The sequence below is a fragment of the Enhydra lutris genome, unplaced genomic scaffold (genome assembly GCF_002288905.1).
Source record: "Enhydra lutris kenyoni isolate GAN:26980312 unplaced genomic scaffold, ASM228890v2 scaffoldscaffold29, whole genome shotgun sequence".
Taxonomy (NCBI): Eukaryota; Metazoa; Chordata; class Mammalia; order Carnivora; family Mustelidae; genus Enhydra; species Enhydra lutris.
The window spans coordinates 5,334,903-5,356,253 of record NW_019154113.1 but is presented as its reverse complement, the minus strand read 5'-3'; the positions used below and the strand labels follow the sequence as shown (position 1 = coordinate 5,356,253).

Below are 21,351 nucleotides of genomic sequence, written 5' to 3'. Positions count from 1 at the left end.
CAAATGAAATTCTAATTGAGGCTGGACTGATTGGTGTGGTTCCTGGTCTCTCACTGACTGACTTGTTGCCAGGAGTTATGCTTGGATGGGAAAACCACAGACAAGGCAGGGGAGATGAACTCAGGGGCTTGAGAGCCACATTATCTTATCTGCTTAGTGGAGGCTTGGAGGAATCCCCCTAGTACTCCATGGTGAAGAGGACACTTGTGGGTCTTAGTACTCTCGCTGTTCTCTTTCTGCCAGTGGTAGTAAGGTCTTACTAAGAGATACCAAGGAATTCTGAGGCCATCACAAGTGCTCACTCCAGCTCTGTCTGGCTACCTTTGGGGGATACAGAGGAGGCTGCCCAGTCCCCTGTCCCCAAAGCTGCCTACCATAACTCAAGAGCCAGGCCTTAGTTGACTGGATCAGAAGAAGCCACTTGACCGTAGCTATACCAGTCAGTCTTTCTCTCCATAACAACCTCATAGCTATGCTTCATGAGGCCTCAACTGATTGGACTGACAGTGGCCAGCTGACTGCAGGTGGACCAATCAGAGTCTCTGTCTTGAAAAATAAGCACTAAAATTCAGATTTAGAGCAGCTGTGTCTACTCGTAGTTGATGAATCTGAAAGAAGTCTGTACTCTCTTATCCACAATCCAGAAATCCAAAAAGCTCTAAAAACTGCGAGCATTTTCTTACATATGTGGTAAACACATCTGGCAGCAAAAACAGATTTGACTAACATGAGGCTTTGGTAGTGTTCAGAATTCCAGTTAGAGACCATTCATGCGTTATTTGGTAGAGCCATCCCTGTACCTCCCTGGACTGTGGGGTGCTTCCCTGGACTCCACTGGGAGTACTGGTAATATATGGTTGATGTGCTGCTGTTACCTAACACCAAAAATGTTTTGGCCACATCTGGCCCCAACAGATTCAGATAAAGGATGAAAGTGTTGTGGGTCACCCTTCAGCCTCATGTGGACAAGTCAGGAGAAAGCTACTTTTCAGCTGGAAACAGGAAGAAATGACTCATAAACACAAACTGTGGTGGGCATGGAGAGAGGTCCTGATATTTTCAGAGGCCCTTGGGATCTGAGACACCCCGCAACTCTGCAACAACTCCTCTCTTTTTCATTAAGCAACTCCAGTTGGCTTGAATGAATTGGAGTTAGAGAGACCTTAACCATCCTACGCTCCATACCCTGGAAGGCTCAGCCCCAGAGGGAGTTCTGCCATGCCAGCCCGGGAGGAGCTGGGAATGCACCTCCATGTCCAGACACGGCCTTAGCCAAGCCCTCTGACACTTCAGTGGGCACGTGGCCTGCTGGCTTGGGCAGGAAGGACAGAACTCCTGAAGGTTTCCACTTAAATGAGATTCCACGGGGAAAGCAGAAATGGGGTGGGTTTGGCAACAGGCCATCTCCATGGGTTTCTGTCTAAAGGCTTTCCCACTTAGAACTATTTTCTAAGGAGAGCCTTTGTCTTCTTTTGGAGGTGGTATGGATTTGTGGTCCTGAGCCCTCCCTTGGAAAATCTACCTCTGCAAGAATTTTTTTTTTCAGTAAGAGAAAAAAGAAAAAGTATAGCTTCCCCTTTCTTGAACCGTGTGTCACTCGCCAAAGAATTCCACAGTGATAGCAATGCTATGAATAGGGCAGTCATAATGGGCTTCGAGAGAGCCCAGAGCCCAACCACAGGAATCGTTCCCATCATGGCTGAGCTAGAATTGTGCCTTTTATAAGCTGATTTTTGAGAGGAGCAAACTTCTAATCTGTATTCTACCCCCTGCCCTCTGAATTGGCCATTTGTTATTTTGTTTTCATCCTTGTGAAATGCTCCTTTTAAAAATGCTGGCTTCTGTTTATATTTGAGAGGGAATGAAACCAAATCTGTGAGAAGTCAGGACAGTTCCACCCCAGAAGGGGATATGTCAAGCTAGCCTTGCAAAGGCCTGAACTTGGGGTCTTTCCCTCAAAGACAAAATGCTTACTGCCCCTTAGCTGTCCTTATCAGAGAGGGTGGCACTTTTTAGATCAAAGGCGGTTGAACCCTGGCTGTAATGATCTGTTGCTTTGATAGAGAGAAATGAAAAGCGAGTGGATCACGACACATTCTGAACCTGGTGGGCTTCTCCAGATAGCTGCCTTGTGAAGCGTCTTGGGTGGGGGATCCAGGGCAGACATTCGTTTCTGCCCCTGGGATGATAAGGGACCCGAGGAGCTCAGCAATCCAAAAGTGGTTACAAGTCAAACAGAAGTTTAATAACGACTTGGAGAAATCTGTGGAAAACCAGACATTTAAGTGGGATTTCTGCATTGAATAAAGGAGCAGGAGAACTCAAAGCTGAAGTAGACCAAGGAAAGAATAACAACAAGGCTGTGTGCACAGTTGAGTGGAAATGGGAATGGGGTGAGTCCCTCTTGGAGCTGACCTCTTCTTGCTCCCGACAAGAGTCAGTGAAGGACAGGACAGTGGACCTAAAGTGTCTCTGTCCAGGCTGGGAGGGCTGATGGTTTGGAAACAAGGCTGCCCCTCATCAGAACCCACCATGGCGCTGGAAACAGGGTAGCCTCTGCTGCCTGGGCTCATTTTCTCCCGATTAGGGGTCCGAAGATGCTCGAGACATCTGGAAGCCTCCTGGGTCTTCTTGCATCAGAGGAATGCCCAGGCAGAGAGCAGCGAGCGTCCAGCTGTACATGTTCCTTTCAGGAGGGTGGGCCTCCTCTCTCCCTCATCTGCAGACAAAGCTGAGGGTATGTAGGCTGCTCTTCTCTTGAAGTCATGGTTAAGCGACTGTGCACTCCCATCATCACACAGCTCCAAAAAGTGGTGTTTTTCAAAAGGAAAAAAGTCTGGGGAGCTCCCCGAGGCTTTTAAATGAGCCCACAGCTGAGCGGGCTGGTGGTATCTGCCACAACTGAGAACATTCCAGGTTACTTTACAACTTGGTTCGGAGCTGATGGGTCAGGTTGCTGGGTTTAAAGCTGTGGGTCTGGGGCGGTTATAGCTGGTGATGCCTGGGCCTACCCTCTCCAACCCCCAAAGCTGCGCACACTTGAGCCTGTAGGAGCAGACCGCAGAGTGGAGATTTCAGAGGTTCTTCAAACCACAGAAAAGAAACCCAAGACCTGGCACAGGAACCTCATTCTCCTGCAAAAGACTTCAGAGGCTGGTAAAAATCAGGCTCAGTCGCTGTAGTTCTTATTAAAAAGCCTCTTCACTCGACACTTATGAAGTCATGCTCTCGCTGTCTTACTCAGGTACTGGAAGCCAGATGATAGCTGGTTATTTTCCAAGTCAGCTCCTCTGGAATGGGGGTCCCTCCCTGCTCCTTATCAGCCGCAGGAACTTTGATGCGTCATGTAACCCATAACCTCTCATCTTTGCATGGCTCGCTCTGCATGGTAATTGAGATGACGGATGCAGAGCTAACCTTGGCCTGGCCTATGGTGTTCTGTTCAACAAACAGGACCTGTTCAACAAACAGGACCATATCGTCATCATTAGGACACAGTCTTGTCTCCCAGAGATGAGCAGAATTTTAAGTGCCCCCCATGGGGGACAGACAGTCCTTATCAACAAACATTACAAACCCTACGGACATGATATACCATCGAGAATTTGATCAGCCACTGGAAATACTTGCAGTGGCCCATGGGGCACCGTCCCCTGATTTGGGAGAGAAAGTTCTAGGAAAGAAAACGTGACCCGTGCCTATCATCATCTCCGAGTTGTAAACTGCCCTCAAAACTTTTTTTTTCCCCAAACACCTTAGTCAAGAAGTCAAGAAGTGAAAGCCAACCCAAAACGAACCAAGAAAAGAAATGCAAGAAAGCATCAATGTTGGAAAGAGGGAGAACAGACATAGAAGCCTACCGTCCCATGCCTGCAGAACCTCTCTCTCCTCAAAGATGGCCCTGGGACCTTCAGTACATGGCACTAGGTGGCAGGCTGCCAGCACCCCCACCTTGCTGCAAATGGGGGTGCAGGACGATTCTGGTCTGCCACCCACCTCACAGCTGCTTTTAAGAAATCTCCCAGGGCTGGGTCATCCAAGTTCAACCCCACTGTTCCAGAAGCCGGTCCACTGCTCACCGGCGCAGCGGGCCTGGAGTGTCCCATTGGATGGATGGCTGGGAAGGGGGAGCCCCACGAGGTTTCCTAGGAGGTGTTTACATTCTTGGAGGAGAAGGGGGGCACTGTGAAAAGACGTGCCATATGCCTTTACCATCAACCACCACTGCTGTCAGCAGGCCCTTCTTCTTGCTGCTCAGCCGGTCATGGGTCTGGCACTGCTGGTCCCGGAAGCTGGGCAGGCCCTTGGGGCAGGGAAGGTTCTCGCAGACAGCATGCTCCACACTGGCTCCCAGGCAGTGCGTGCCCCCAGGCCCAGGCCTAGAAGGAAGGAAAGGTTGGTGTTAACCAGACAGTGCTATGGATACAGCAGGGGTGCTCGTTTTTTTTTTGTTTGTTTGTTTTTCCCCACTTTTGCCAGGAGGGGAAGGGGTCTGGCCAAGCTTCCAAAGTAACCTCCCTCTGCTCTTCCACACTATATCTCAGCAATCCCAGTCCCATGCTGACGGCATGTTTAAGTGAGCCGTCAGAAAAATGCATCCAAGAACTGTAAATCAGGGTCATCTGGAAATAGAATACGGTATCAGTTCAGCAAGATCCACAAACTGGGTCTTTCATCTGAACTTAAAACTTGGCCATTTGTAACAATGAAAACCCCAAGGGGGAATTTTTACTGTGTGTGTGTGTGGGTTTTTGTTTTTGTTTTGTTCTCTTTTTTTTGGTCTTCTATAAAACAAAGACCTTTACACGGCTTCTAAGTCTACTCTGGAGATCACTAAATTTCAGAATGAGTAAACCGCTCTCATTTAACTTTGTAATGTGAAGAATCAGAATGGTTCATTAACTAGTTCAATGGCTTAGGGTAGAGACCTGCCAGATCCCAGCTCTGCAACCTTGACCTGGGGACTTGGGCAAGTGTGAGACCACAAGTGGTCAAAGACACATCCTGGGCCCCTGAGGCTCTGTGCTTAGACTGGGGTTCCAAGCAGTTTGGGAGCCCCAGCTGTGTTCTCTGGCCAAGCCCATGTGTGTGAGGGGCAGTGAGGAGGAGCAGCAGGACCCTGGTCTGGCTGGCTGAAATGTGGGTCCGCCCAGCTGTTCCATGAAGCCCTGGGGTGTCCTCATGGGGCTCTGACCCAAGCAACCTCAGTGGTTTCCTTCATTTCCACAATGCCAAAATCACCATGAAGGAGTACGACTGTTTTCTCCCTGAAGTTTTTATTGAAATTCAGCATTGAGGGGAAAAGAATGCAAATCACAACTGTTTTGCTCATTGGCTTTTCACAAATTGCATACACCTGTTGGCAGGGCAATAAGTTTTGACACAATCACCATTTCATCCCAAGGATTTCTTTTCCTCCCTTTGCCGTTCGTTGCAGTCAAAGAGGCCGCCCTATGATCACCGCTTCAGGGGAGAGAGATCAAAGCAGAAATCCTAGGCATTTGTGTCATCAGGGGTCTACAAACTTATTCTGTAAAGGTGACTATTTCTGGCTTTGTGGGCCACGCAGTCTCTGTCCCAACTACTCACCTCTGCCACTGTAGTACAAAGACAATGAATATCCAGAAGGGCATAGCTATGTGCCAATAGAACTTTATTTATAAAACCAGGCAGTGTACCGGATTTGGTCCACAGGTCATCATTTCCAGGTTTTGGTCTACGTAAATGTGTTGGAGAAAATGTCTGAAGCAGGAAGAAAGGCTTCACTCTTCTTCCCTCTATGCCCACCTCATGTACACCAGGAAACCTCCCCCTCACTTGGGCATGGTGGCAGCCTTGAGAGGTTATACACACTGGTGGCCCCAAAGAGGGGCCCTGAGTTCTGATCTCCATCCAAGTCAGGAAACAGCAAAACCTCTCTAAGGCTTATGGGATTTGAGAACAGAGAGACCTTTTGTTCTTTTTCCTTCCCAGAACACCAGGGAGGCAGCTGGATCTTAGAGAAATGATTGCATGGCATGTTTAGGGAGGCAGAGTCTCCCAAGAGCCCTGGGCCTGAATGCCAAGTGTGGACAGATGAATGGATTCCTGTGCTACAAAGCACAGTGTAGCAGAAAGAGAGAAGGGAAAAGCCATGTGGACCAGCAGGAAGGACATCTCTGTAACAGGCTAGTTCCCATGGCTGGGACCAGAGAAGGGATGGGTGAGGCAGCAGATGCTGTATGGTGAGAAGTTATGGGTTGAATTGTGTCCATCCAAATCATATACTGAAGTCCTAACCCCAGTGCCTCAGAATGTGGCCTTATTTAAAAATAGGACCACTGCAGATGTATTTAATTAAGATGAGATCATACTAGAACAGGGTGAGCTCCTAATCCAATATGACTAGTATTCTTATAGAAAGGGGAAATCTGAGATGGAAACAGAGGGGAGAACAACATGCAAAGATGAAGACAGAAATCAGGTGATGTTTCTACATTCTAAGAAATGCCAAAGAACACCAGCCACTAGAAGTCAGGAGAGAGGCATGGAACAGATTCTCCTTCACAGCCTTCTTAAAGAACGAATGCTTTCAAGACCTTGGTCTTTGACGTCTGGTCTCCAGAACTAAAAGAGAATAAATTTGTGTTGTTTACACCACCCAGTTAGTAATAGTTTGTTATGGCAGTCCTTAGAAGACAGATATACCGGATGAAACAAGGATCAGAGGCATCCTCACTGAATATAGTTGTAGATTCAGGGAATATGGGGCAAAAATTCCTGATGTGATTAGGAATCCAACCTGAACTAGAATGGAGTTAAAAAATACAAATTAAAACATCAAAAATACAAATGCAAATAAAAATTGGTTTCTAGAAAAATGAGGCAAGCTACGTTTGCCATTTAGGGTGGAACTGAGATTTGTGCACCTCATGTAACTAATTTTCTGAGCGACATGTCCCTAAGCTTTATTTTAGCTTCCGTTGTACCTATCTCTAACAATTGCTTTTTCCAGATTTACATCTGACTGACCCTTATAAACCAACTACCTTTATGCCTTGTGGCAGGTGGATGGAGAGATTAGACGTAAGAAAGATCCAGCAGAAAGTGGGCCTGGAGGTGAGGGGTAGTCTGTGGGATACCTCATGTGTCTCAGGTTTCTTTCCTCCTGGACTCTGTCTACCCTATTTCGTCTCCCTGCCCAACCTTCTCCCATGGGCAAGTCCCCTTTCAGCCCCTCATCTAGTCTACCACCCCATCTTTCCCACCTCCCCTACCCCCAACTCTCCATCCATCCTTGAGGCCACCTCCACCCTAAAGCCTCTTTTTACTTCCTACACGGAGCCTCTTTCGCCCATGCTTGAGTCTCTGCTATGCTGCTTATCATCAATCTTGTGAAACGGTGAGCTAGACTATGATCTTCCTCCTATCTTTCTGCAGCTTCATGCAGAGAACCTTGCACAGACTAGTCTTTAACAAACAGTAGACAGAGGTGAACTAAATTATCAAAATTTATCTTAAAAAGACCAAGAGAGAGAGTGAAGTTAAGAAAGATGGGGGAGTAGGAAGCACTAGGAATCCATCTCTCCACTGAGACAACAACTGTATTGGCAAAAAACTGTCTGAGGTAACTATTTTGAAATTCTGGAGTCTATTTGAAAGCATACACCCTTCTGGAAAAAGCTTGGCTGGTAAGTTGTGGTTTAATTTAGATGCATTTTAGCCTTTATTGTGGGAGTGGCTATCTGTTCCCCGCACTCCAGCCCCATGGCAGGCAGCTGTGCCTGGTGTGTCTTGCTGCAGCCAGGCTGGACAAGAGGAACCTGGGGTTCTGTGTTCTGACTGTTCAGTGTTGCTTTTGATTTCTGAGATGCAGGAACAGAGGGTGGCCACCATTGTTGCAACTCCTATGAGCTGAAGGGACCTCCAGGGAGTTTCAAAGAGCAATACATTTTTTCCCCCTTTTCCCCCTCTGGGAGCCAGATATGCAAGGGTTGTCATTCAAAAGCAACTGCACATATGGGAAAATTTAGGAAGCTACCAGGTAGGCTTGAAAAGATGAAGGCTAGAAAAGGCTTGGGAATATCTTATGCTTTTACTTCGGGTTGATCCCCAGCACAGAGAAACCTTTCAACAGCAAAGAAACAGAAAATCCAAAAAGGGAGAGCTGATTAACAGAGTTACATTATAAGATTCGAATGTCCAGTTTTTCAACAAAAGAATCACAAAGCATACAAAAGAAAAGAAAAGTATGGCTCACTCAAAGGGACAAAATACACCAGCAGAAATATACCTGAGCAAACTCAGATGCTGGGCTTATTACACAAAGACTTAAAACACTGTCTTAAAAATATACAAAGCACTAATGGATGACATAAATAAATACATAAAATGATATATAATAAAAATGAAAGTATCAATCGAGACAGAAATTACAGAAAGGAAAAACAAATTCCAGGATTGAAAAATATAATAACTGAGATAAAAAATTCACCAGGTGGATTCAGAAACAGATTTAAGCAGCCAAAGAAAGAGCCAGCACATTTCAATATAGGACAATTGAAATTATTAAGTGTGGGGGTGAAAAGAAAAAGAATGAAGAAACGTGAATAGAGGGGATCTGTGGTAAACTACTAAGAGGACCACCGTATACATTATGGGAGTCTCAGAAGATGAAGAGAGAGGAACAGAGATTAGTTGAAGAAATAATGGCTGAAAACTTCCCAGATTAGAAGAAAGACATGAATGTACAAATCCACGAAGCTCAACAAAATCCCAGTAAGATAAACTCACTGATACACTTTTCAATTAAACTGTCAAAAAAATAGAGAATCTTGAAAGCAGCAAGAGAGAGGCAACACAAAACACATAAGAGAATCTTAATAAATTATGAGCGTATTTCTCATCAGAAACTCTGAAGGCCAAAAGACAGTAAGGTCGATACATTCAAAGTTCTCAAAAAACAAACAAATAAACAACAACAAAAAAAAATGCAAAAAAAAAAAAAAAAAAAACAACAAAACACCAAGCCAAACCAACCAACCAACCAAACAAAAAAAACCTATCAACTAAGAATTCTATATCCAGCAAAACTGTCATTCAAAAAAAGGAGGGGGAAATTCAGACATTTCCAGGTAAACTGAGGAAGTTTTTATGTATTGTTTTTAATACTAGACACGCTCTACAAGAAACACTAAAGAGAGTCCTTCAGGATTCAAATGAAAGGATGCTAGATAGTGAGGTGAAGCAGATGAGGAATTAAAGATCTCCAGTCACACAGGTGTGATGTTAAGCTTTGTCAGTAGAAGGTACCAGAGAGACACTAGAGAAAGAACAGACTTTTGTCTCTGGTTCTGGTATTGAATTTCTCTCAACAGACTCGTGTGGTGGCCTGTGATGCATTCCACCTCCCTCTGGGCAGCATTTATCCCAGAAGGCAGCTTCCAAATAAACCAAAGCCTTGAGAAAATCCGCAGCCTGGTTTCAGATGCTGTTTCTCTCCTTGGGTAGCTTTCCCAAACACCCCTCACTGTGACTTTCCAGAGGGTTCCACCAGTACAGCAGCTCTGCAAACTTCTCCATCACCCAATGGGCCTCGATTTCATCCTCTCCAACGAAGTCTAGGAAATTCATCCCTGGGTGTATGTGGTGGGGGGAGGGGAGGCATCTTCATCCATATTTGTTCCTTCCTTGGGTGCTCTGCCTCAGACTGGAAAAGTGGCCACTTCCTACATTTGCTCTTCCACTGCTGTTCCTGTGTTCTCTTTATCTCTTAGCAGCTAGGTCCTATTACTCCAACCACCTGTTATAGCTAATGTTTTTTACATTAAACTTCCCCTGTTCAAAAAAAAAAATACTTTTTTTTTTCTTTCCAGCTTTCCCTTGGGTCACTATTTGATCCTGATTGGCAGTGCTGCTCTGCAAACCCAAGCCCCCCTTCAATCACACGCATGCACCCTCAGAGCCAATAACTCCTCTCCACTGCCAGCATGCACGGCCACGTGTGCCCAGCATACAGCTCTCTGCCTATGATGCACAGCACTGCAGCAGGAGCTTTGCTCTAGGATAGGTGGGCTTTTCTGCATATTGTACCTCAATAAAGATGTTTAAACATAAGGAAAAAAAAATAAGGTAGAGAGGCTCTGGTAAGAGATTCAAAGTGTGGAGAGAAAAGTGAGCTCCCACTGGGTAGGACCAGCTGTCTCTTGCTAGGGTGGGGCATGGAGAGCTTTGGACAGACCCCAGTGCAGAGCTGGGGGGCAGCAAAGGTTCACCAAGGCGAGCAGGATCACAAGGCACTTTTCTTTGGGAGTGGATGAACACACAGAATCAGGACAGGAGGAAGAGGAATGCTCTGGCTGAGGGACACTTTTTATTTTCTTTGCTCTGTTCTAGTCAGTGAAGACTGATTGTAAGCTGAAAGTCTCAGCAGCAGTTCAGATCCGCTCACCATCCAGAGACACAGATGGCTTAGTGGACGGCTGGCAGCTACAGATGTGAGGAGTAGTGCATGCCTCATAATGCCCCTTCTGGGCAGCAGACATCCTAGTTTTAAGACCTCTTCTGCAAGGTATCCAAGCCACACTGGTGACTTAGACTCAAGTGTAAAAGACTGAGATTTTAAAAATCCATCTGTGGGAACACCAGGTCACTGGCACGTGGAAAGCACACATATGGGGGGTTTCCCTTCAGAAGCAAAAAGCAATTATAGGCACAGAATGTCACTCCCTAACCCCAAGCTTCCCCCTGGGTCTTAGGAGCCCGGCTGCTTTCTGAGCCATGCTGCTCCATGTCCCCAGTGCATTCCACTTCTATGCTCCACTCACCATCTTGTACTTCTTGTGCTCTGACAGAGTGGGCTTTTCACACAAGACCATCTGAGCCTTTTTTCCTGACCCTACTCTCCAGCCTTCCCTCTAAAACACAAGCCTTCTGATGGGGTACCAGATTTCAAATGACAGATGAACTTTCTGCCTTGCAGTCTTTGGGCAGAAACTCCCACCAACAGCAACACAAATTGTGGCAGAAAAGGATAAGCCTAGGAAGCTAGATGAAAAACACGGATGGTCCCCCAAGGCCTTTATGTCAGCTGGCAAGAAATTCCAAGTGCTGTAAAGACCAGGACTAGAGAAAGAAAAAGGTGGGGTGGGGGAGAGTGGACTGTTTTGCCAGTGTTTTTGAACAGTGAATAAACCAGCTGCAGAAGGCAAGGAAGGAGCCAGGAATATAAAGTGAAGGGGGTAGGAAGAGGGTGGTGGGAGCGTTCCAACCCCGAGATGTACACAGCAGTGAGATTTGGACATCCTTGGGAAATCTCAAGGCAGCGAGCCTGGTGAGTTGAGGAGTGAGCCAGGGAGAGGACATTGCTTTGGTCAGAGATTGGCTCCGGGACTCGATCAGCTGTGCTTTGTAACAATCACCACGTCAGGCCTCTCTGCAAAGGCAGGCTAACAACAGTTGCCTGGAGTTCATAAAACACGGTCTGTATCCTGCATGTCCCCCAGAAACACTAGGGGCTGCTGCTAACCCGCCTGTCCAAGACTGGGCCCTTTTCTTTCAATGCACCTGGGCTGCTTCCCTGAAGGTGAGGAACCTTGGAGAACACTGCCAGGGAGAAAGCCCTTTGGTGTTCTCCAGAATGAGGAAAAGAGCAACACTGTTATTGCACAAGACTGAACAGGCTGACCAGGCATAAATATTATAGAAGCAAAGACATAACTGTTTCTCTCACTCAGGATAAACAGGGCTGGGAGTTTGTTCTGGAGAGGACCCTGAGGTCCCCTAACTGTGGGCTACAACCTCCCTGGGGCAGGGCAGGCATGGCAGAAGGGGACCCTCATATGCAGGGGAACCTGAGCCCTGACTCAGGGCTGTCCACAGCACCGGAGCCTCTGTGAGGTGTGATGGTACAAGAAAGGGTGGCTAGCTAGTGACCTGCCTTCTTGGCCTAATAATTTACAATAACCATCAAGTTTTGGGGGAAAAAACAGTATCAAGTGGGGTTCTGGAGCGCTGGCAAGCAGAGCCTGCTTTTTCTCAGCAAACATGCCTCCAAGTAGTGAGGGAGGTAGCATGTGTCATAGAGGGCTATTCTGTTAGAAGCATGGAAAGGAGAATGGTGCCCAGCCCCAGGCGGCCTTATGGAGTTCAAAGCCCCGTGTGGGGGAAGGCAAAGTGAAAACAAGTGAGCAAGGACATAAGGGCAAGTGTTATAAATTGTTGTAACACTTGTAACGTGGGAAAAGGGCAATGAGAGAGAGGGTAAAGCTGGAACCCTGCCTTGTGCAAGGTGGTCGGGAAGGAGGTCTGAGAAGTCATTTACTCAGAGACCCAAGGGGGGGGGGCATGGCAAGCTGGGGAGAGGGAAGGGATACTGAAAAAGGTCCAGAGCTTGGAGTGCTCTGAGGACAGAGAGAAGTTCTGCAGTGGGTTGAAACGGTGGCCCCTTCCCCTCCAAGATAAGCCCACCTAGAACCTTCGAAAGTGACCTTAATTGGAAAAAGGGTCTTGGTAGACCCTTTTGAGGATTGAGGATCTCTTACGTAGGAGAGATGATCATTCTGACTTGGGGTGGGTCTCAAATCCAGTGACAGGTGTCATGAGAAGAGGAGAGAAGACCATGTGAAGACAGAGGCAAGTCTACAAAGGCAAAGCATGCCAGAGAGTGCCTGAAGCCACCAGAAGTTCAGGGACAGGCATGGGTGGGATGAATCCTCCTTCAGGTTTGAGAAAGAATCAATCCTGCCAACACCTTGATTTCAGACTTCTGGTTTCTACAATGGAGAGAGGATAAATTGCTGTTTTAAGACACCAAGTTGTGGTACTTTATGATGGCAGCCCCAGGAAATGAATGCAGATACCATGGTTAAGAGTATGGACTTCATTCTAAGTGCAGCAGAGACTGGTGGAAAGGGCTGTAGAAGGAAGAGAGAGAACTGGATTTATGCTTAAGTGGATCTCTGGTTCTGTGTGGAGAATCAATCTGGGGGGCAGGGAGTATGCGGGAAGCAGGCAGGCCAGTACAAAAGGTCTGAGAGAACAACGGAGCCTCACCACTGGGCTCTACACCAGTGGACCGTGGGCAAGTTACCTAACCTCTCCACAACTCAGTTTCTAGGGCGAAGAAAGAGCACCCGTCCTGTAGGGCAGCATTCATTGATTTACTACATGTAAATGCCGAGAAGGGAACTGGCATGGTGCGTTTGCCATTCTTATCATGAGAGGTTGAGGAAGAGGAGGAGAGGGGACAAGGGGACCATTCATGGACTCAGAGGCTTTGGCCTGGAGCCATGTGATGGACGATGGTGCTGTTAATGGAGAGCAGAGATGTGCACTGGGAGGAGAGATCACAGTCTGGGAAGAGTCAGGTTTGAGGCATCCAGGAGAAGACTGAGGGAAGTTGGCAGGACTGTGTCCATCGAGACTGGGCAAGGACTTTATCTGTTTTTGCTTGTCACTATAAGCCTAGACCTAGCAGAGATCCTGGCCCAGAATCAGAGCCCTGTCAAGGTGTACTGAAGGTACCATGTTGGGAAGGCATGACTGAAATGGGGCACAGGAGCCAAGAGACATGAGAACACCATCATTCTCTTTCTCATCCTTCTACTATTGCCTGGCCCATGGGATGTGGCTGGATGACCGAGATCAGACATAAAGACTTCTCTCCAGGGATGTGTCAGGGCCCATAGCCATCTGATGAGCTGGGACCCACATATCCCTCAGTGGCCTGTTTGCAGAGGCCTGGCAAATTCTGCCATTCCTCAATGATGAGGCATAGGAAGAGGTGCAAAGAGAGATAAAACTCATGACCACCACTGGGTGGGGTGGGGGGGCACCTGATAAAAGGAATGGAAGATTTTTATAGCAACTTTGGGGTTTCTGGAATAGCCTCTGTCTTGAGGCCAATGGGCCTGGAGGGATGGAGTAAGGACCCAGCCCATGAAATCCCACAGCAGGCCAGGCTGGTGGGGGAGGGCATGTTAGTTTGGCTTTCTGAAGCAGGGGTTCTTTAAGACTGGCGAGGGCAGAAAACAGCTGCGATCGGAACAACGGGTCCAGCCAAAGTATGGGGGAGGCCCTAGCCAAGGTCATGCTAAGCAGACAGAGTCAGGCCCTTAGGTGTGGCTAATGTTTCTGCTCAGCGCTGATGACATCTTATATTCTTGTAAGGGTTGTCCTCACCTCAATACAATCCAATTGTCCACTGTCTCGGGGCCACGGGATCCTTCTAGGCATTTAACAGTTCTGCTATGCCCCTCCTATGACATTCCTGGGTGACGTCTGATACGGAATGATGTGCTGAAGGAGACTGATCCTCTGCCAGGGTATAAGAGCTCTGGATGCAAACATGAAGCACCGGGATGGCTACAACTCTTGCAAATCGTGCCCTGCTCTGAACAAAGCCTTTCCACATAAATCACCCTCCTCTGAGCCTCACATGTGCTGGGAGTTCGGTGACAGGGCACATAGTCTCATCACTGTTCTCTGTTCATGTAAGATGGAGAGGGCCACGTCCTCAATACAGACCATGTCCTTTATAGGCATTCCCATGAATTATCCCAACTTCAGACAGAGACAACACACGTAGTAGCCATGGGCTGCTGTAAGGAGCGGGCACTGAAGCCTTCTCTGTTTCTGCCTCAAGACCAGCTCTTCTCGTGATGCCCTGCCAGCTTCCTCTAATGGCGGAACTGAGAAGGGGCATCCTTGAGGTCACATGACCAACAAACAAGCCAGGCCCAAATCTCAGCATCCTGATTCCAAACCCAGAGCTCTCTTCTTCTTAAATTTTTTTTTAAGATTTTATTTATTTAAGAGAGGGAGGAAGAGTAAGAGAGAGAGCAAGCACAGGAGCAGGACTGGGGGAAGAGGAAGCCTGACTCAGGGCTTGATCCCAGGACCCCAGAATCACAACCTGAGCCAAAGGCAGATGCTTCACTGACTGAGCCGCCCAGCAGCCCACGGAGCTCTCTTCTCAGGACCACAGACGAACTATTTTAACTTCCTCACAGAGCTATGAAAAAAACTGAAGCCTCTATTAATTTCTTACCATTTAGCTCAACAGACTTTCTAACCAACTACACATCTGTGATGGTTACTTTTCTGTGTCAACTTGATTGACCTACAGGTTATTTCTGGGTATGTCTATGAAAGGGTCTCTGGACGAGATTGGCATCTGAATCTACAGAGGCAGGGATCTGGATGGCCCTCCCCAAGGGGCATCATCCAATCCCTGAAGCCTTCAACAGAACAAAAGGCAGAAGGAGGAGGAATTCACATCTACCCCATGCGCCCTCTACCCCCACTAGGACCACCCTCTGCATCTTCTCTTGCCTTCCCACTGGGATTTACACCATCAGCTTCCCAGGTTCTCAGGCCTTCAGACCCGGATGGGATGACACCACCAGCTCCCCTGGGTCTCCAGCTTACAGATGGGAGATACTGGGACCCTAAGAGCCAATTTCTCATTGCAAATCATGTATATATATATTCCTTGATTCTGTTTCTCTAGAGAATCCCAGTACATCCTCCATGCTTTTAATTAAGAAGTCATTCCTAAAAGATTAAAAACCCACCTACTATTTTTCAAGTACTCTGCTAAATACTGGAAGGAAAAGTTTTAATAAGACACAGTATGTGATACCAATTCTTACAGCACTGCTGGGGGCGTAGAGAGTGCTTCTGACCTTGACTAAACTGTGAGGTCTCCTTTAATCGGCGGGTTCTCGACCTTGGCCGGCCATTGGGGTCACCTGTAGAGATTTTAAACATCCAGTTCCCGGTCCCAGCTCCAGAATCTGTGTGTTGATTGCTCTGGGATAAAGTCTGGGCATCAGAATTTTTAAACAAAAGAGGGGTTTGCTACTTATTCATCAATATGACTTAACTGTGGATAAAAGGAATTCTCTTTACTCATAATTTATAACTCATTCATTTGCAAAATTAATGTGATCCAGCTGATGGCACATGAGACATAAAGCAGACTGTTTTATGAAATAGTAAAAATGGAAATCTCAGAGGAGAAGAGAAAAACCTGTGGGAAAGGAATTACTGTAATGAAGCACAAATCTAGCCCTGAGCTTTCTGGAACAAATGTGCCAAAAACAAGAGGAGTCATCATCAAGGTCAATGAAAGGAAGCCAATGAGGGGGAAAACCCCTTCCCCAAAACCAAAACAAAACAAAAAAATGTTTTCTGTCAAACAGTTCTAAGAGCACAGGTGAAAAATATCTGGATGAACAAGACAGCTGAACCCCCAGATGCTTTGTGACTCATTCACAGCCAGGCAGCTCCCAGATCAGCTCATAGCCAATCTGAAGGTCAGCCATTCTTCCAAAGGTCCACAGGCTTCCCCAGAATGACCCTGACTGAGGACGCCTGCAAAGGGAGATTGTCACCCAGCTGTCTCACGAAAGCTTGCTACCCAGGCCCACATGAGGAATAAGGAGCCAGCACACCACGGGACTTCCTGCATCCATGTTCACAGCTAGAGCTCTGTCGAAGCCAAGACGCCGTATGACACATGACAGCCCTGCCCCCCAGGGCCCTTGAAGGGATTTCATTTTTTTCCCCCTTAAGCTCAAATTCTCCTCAGGAGACAGACCCTTCTTGGCATCAGGTGGGAAGAGCTGCGATTTGGAAACCCCGATCAGGGCACCCTGGAGAATGCCTGGTTAAGGGGGACTTACGGGGGGTTGTCACACTTCCTCTGCCGGAAGCGGGCTCCTGTCCCACACGTCCGGCTGCACATGCTCCAAGCACCCCACAGGCTCCAGTCTCCATCCACGTGCTCCGGAATGGGCGTCTTGCTCACACACTCTCCTGCGCGGCACCACTGAAACACAGCAGGGCAGGCCCCGGCCCCCAGGGCCACTCAGCACCAAGGAATCCCACCTGCTCGCTCGCCACATCACTGCAATTCCCTCCAAGTGAGAAAACACCAGGCCATTCCCAGTGGCTTTTTGTAACTTACACAAAAGTAGGCCCTTTCGGGGGTAGGCATGCTTGTTAACTCTGGAGACCGTCCTTCTTACTCGCCCTTACATGTATATACCTGTGGGCTTTGCATTTTGCCCTAACAGGCCATACGGAATGGGCTCCCTTGGAGTGTTCTCAATTCTCAGAGAAAGGATTAATTCACAGGGCTCATGAAGAGACCCAAGCTTAGGCAAACTTCACTTCACGTGAGCTCCTCGTCTCTCTGGAAGGCTGTGCTTCCTGGCTCCATGGTTTTGCACTCCAAAGTTGGGTTTGGTGCTTGGAGAGGACACTGCCAGCTCCACAGGGGTGAACCCTGGCTCCGAGAATAAGAGAAAGCCACTCCTCTACAATGGAATTGCCCAGCGTGCCTGGCACATCTGGGCCACGAGAGGTGATTTAGTGGTTTCCCATCATGGCATCTGGTTCACTCCTTGCAGTTAGGACTAAGGAGAAATCTGTGGCTGCGGGCCCTGAACATCCCTCCTCTCCAACATCAGTCTCTCCTGTTAATGAACATTAGGCCTGGGGCTTGCTCTCTCAACCTCTAGCTAGACTCAGCTAACACTGTGCTCATTGAACTCGTTTTGGGATAGCCTTTTGTGTATGACCAGCGATCCTCTTTTCCCATGTATGATTTGTTGATGTAAAAGGTTTTGTTTTTGCTTTTTAAGGAAATTCACTTGTGTGACAAAAAGAGTCAATTTAATAAAAATATTAAGCAATTCTTGTATCTTACCAGAAAAAAAGGAGAGAGGTGATAGAAGTGTCCCTCTTTGCCCAGAGTGGGCTCCATGGCCCTTTCTGGGGCAGCCCAGGGGGAGTGTAGAGCACGAATATGGTGTGGAGACTTAACCTTCAGGAGACTTGCCCAATGCCCAGGAGACGGGGGCCAGGGGAGGGCCATGGGAGGTGGGGGTTACCTTGTCTGCCCCACACTCGGTGCCGTCCAGAGGAGGGTCCAGCTTGGTCTTGCAGGACGTATCTCCTTCCACCAGGCACCACAGTCCAGCACACATCAGATGCTGCTGACAAGGGAAGGAACACAACTGCCTAGAACGCCATAAACAGGTCACTCCTGGGGTTGGAAGGTGGGGCCCAATGACTGGTTTGGATTTGGAATTTGAAATATGAAGGGAAGAAGGAGGGCCATGAATCTGGATATAAAAGTGCATCATTCAACTGGTTCATTTTAATTCCACAAAATTCTGTGCATTGACTCCTAGAAGGGCCTTGTCTCGGGGGATTCGGTTCAGCAATTTCTGCATTAGCTACTGAGGGGGTGTCCAATGCAGGGTGCAGGCTGGGCGCCATTAACACATAACTTCCGTTTAAATGTAGGAAGATGTGAGGCAGATACCCATGGGTCAGACAGAGTGCACGGGAGAAGAATCTCCCTGGCCTTGCCTCCTCAGGGAGGGCCTGCTAGAAGAGGCAGCTCTGTTGCTAAGGCTGGAGGAGCCCTTACACAGGCCTAAAAGCCAGAGCCCGAAGGCCAATAAAGGGCTCAGAGACCCCAAGGGGTTAAAGAAGGTTTTCCACTCTCCCTGTGGCCACCCATTTTCTAGTTCAGCTGACTTATGCATAATTTCTTACAGTTATTTCACCTAAGGAATTTCTTAACATGCACAAATATACAATTAAAATAATTCTCCTTCAACAAGGCCAGGCTTTTAAAAACAGACTCCCGTTTGCGTTAATAGAAAACCTGCACGTTGACCAAGTGCTCAGGATGGAACCATTTATAAAAAGAACTGGAGCACACATGGCTAGCATACTCCCTGGCTGCCTCAGTCTCCCCTGCAGGACTCAGAGCATACTCAGTGTCTGTACACACCGACTGCCGCTTCTCCAGTCTCTCTGCCAGAGGCCATCCTCTGACCTTGGAGTGACCCTTGACCACAGGAATGGGAGCTGGACAGCCCATCTCCCCTGGTGGGACGGCTCCGAGGCAAGCTCCTCACTTCTCTCAGAGGGTCCTGGTGGGATGGCCCCACTGTCCCTGCGGTCGCCTGCCCTTCAGTGCACTTTGGTCTCTCCACCCTCCTCTCCCACGTTCTTGCCCCCTCACAGTGCTTCCTGGGATCACTTCCCAGATAAACTACTTGCACCCAAATCCTCGCCTCGTGGTCTGAAAATTGAGAACAGATGTAGTGAAGGCTCTTTTAAAGACGCAGTGCTTCCAGGATGCCAAGCCCAATCATGGGGAAGAGGCCTGGGCTGGAGCAAGAAAGACTTCACCCTCTGGGGTGTGACCAGGGCACCTGTGGGTGCATTTTGGGTTGGGTGAGGGTCAAGGGTCCTTGCTCAGGACAGTCACAGTGGAGCTTGCAAAGCGTGTGCCTCGCTTCGTGCAGAGGGCTGCCTTTCCAAGTACTCTCAAACATCTGCACAGAATAGATGTATACTGTGATGTCTCAAATCAGAAAGTATTTGGAAGCTGAAGAGACAAAAGGAGAAAAAGGGAAGGAAAGCAGAGCTGGAGGGGCTTTGACAAAGAGCTCAAAAGCCCACCGCACTTCCTCATTTCTCAAGTTATGTGGAAGCTGCTCTGGGCCTTTAAAGAAGTTGATGATTCAAGTGGAATGGTGCACATTTGGGGTCAGGAAAGCCCCTGCGTTCCCATTACTGCTCACCTCTCCATGGAATGGTAAAAAGATGAGAACCCCGAGCACACTACCAGCTGGTCCCATAAAGACAGACTGCACCTCATTAAATGTTTGATTCCATGCACCTTGACCCCAGAGCTCTTCGAGAGTGTGGTGTCAGTGTGTGGACACGTGTTCATGAGACAGGCTAACTCTGAAGGTAATTTATGGGGGAGGAGTGCTTGGGATTAGGAGACGCACCTGCCCCATCGGGAGGGAGAGGAAGAAGGCAGTGTGAACTGTTAGGCACTTTATAGACAGCACGTTCCCATAAAACCTTTCTAATCATCAGAGAAAAGGAGATGAGGTCAGGCAAAGCATTCTTATGTAGAACACAGAAAGTACTAACCGTAAATGGAAAAAATTAATGACTTGTACTATATTAAAGAACTTCTGTTTATCAAAAGACAACTGTAAGAAAGTGAGAGAGGGCATCTGTAATACATGGGAGAGATATTTGTAATGCATGGAACCAACAAAGGATTTGTATCTAGAATACACGTAAAAAACAGGAAACAAAAGCCCCCGTGGACAATTAAAACGGTGCAGTAGAAAAATGGGCAAAAAACTTGGGACACTTCACAAATGAAGGCATTTAAATGTAAGGAAGGCCAATAAACATATGAGCAGGTGCTCAGTTTCATCAGCCATCAGGGAAAGGCTAATTAAAACCACCAGTCCTTACCTCTACACACCCACCAGAATGACTCAACAACAGAGACAGAGAATACAAAGTGTTGGGAAGGATGTGGTGTGATAAGAACGTTCTTAAATTAATGCCGAGCTTCTAACTTGGTCCAACAACTCTGAGAAACTCTTTGACAGTACTTACTAAAGCTGAAGACATGCACGTTCTAATATTCAACAGTGCCACTCCTAGGTATGCACTGGGCAGAAACGTGTGTCTATGTTCACCAAAAACATTTTGTCAAGAAGGTTCCTAGCAACAATCTTTGTATTTGTCCCAAAGTTAGAAACTGCCCAAGTGGCCATCAACAGAGGAATATGGTCTACGAGAACAATGGAATACGGCATGATCCCATTGATATGAACTTCAGAAACAAGCAGGAGAAAATGGTGGTGCTGGGAGTCAGAACAGTGGTTACTTTTCTGTTTAGTCTCAAAACGAAGACAAGGGGATTGAGCAGAGAAGGCAACTTTAGAGTGGCAGCCTGACCCCAGCTCGGCCGTCAGCATTGCCCTGTGTGCCCAAACTAAGCAGCCGCCCCTCTGTGACTCATTTTCAATACTGGAAAAACAGTATGGACAGCATGAATGCTTGTTACTGTGATGCCTTTTAGAGAGCTGGCATTTGTGTTGTGCTTTCCAAATGACAAAGTACTCTGACATGTGTCCGAGGCTCTTGACAGCTGTGGGAGGCAGGCAGGACAGGGATTTCTCTATTCTTTCCATTTTTCCAAAGAAGAGGTGCATATTTGTAGAGGTCAAGGGCCTGAGCTGGGTCAGAAGTACTGGACTGGGAGTTCATTGATCAAGGTTCATATCTTGGCTCTCAGCCTATGTAGTGGCTCCACAGATGTGTTCACTCTCTAAAAGCTAATCAAGCTCTAAATGAAACATGCGTTTTTATGCAAGCACAGTATACTATTTATAGTAAAACTATTTAGAGAGAGGGAAGATAAGGAGAGAAATGCATGCTTAAACTGGCAAGGGAAGATTCTCTGGACCCAACCTATCACCAGGCAGAAGTAGGAAAATCAGGGCTTCACAAGGAAATTACAAGGAG

General features: G+C 47.5%; 1 protein-coding gene across 1 annotated transcript in view; it reads right to left on the bottom strand.

The window, feature by feature from the left end:
- Positions 1-21,351, bottom strand: part of LOC111152666 (ADAM metallopeptidase with thrombospondin type 1 motif 17) — a 323,596-nt gene that overhangs the window by 111,749 nt on the left and 190,496 nt on the right. The window contains exons 11-13 of the mRNA XM_022511219.1: positions 17,880-17,984; positions 16,668-16,813; positions 4,213-4,379 (exon numbers count right to left, since the gene is read on the bottom strand). Coding sequence (XP_022366927.1) covers positions 4,213-4,379; positions 16,668-16,813; positions 17,880-17,984 — 418 coding nt within the window. The remainder of the gene's footprint in view (positions 1-4,212; positions 4,380-16,667; positions 16,814-17,879; positions 17,985-21,351) is intronic.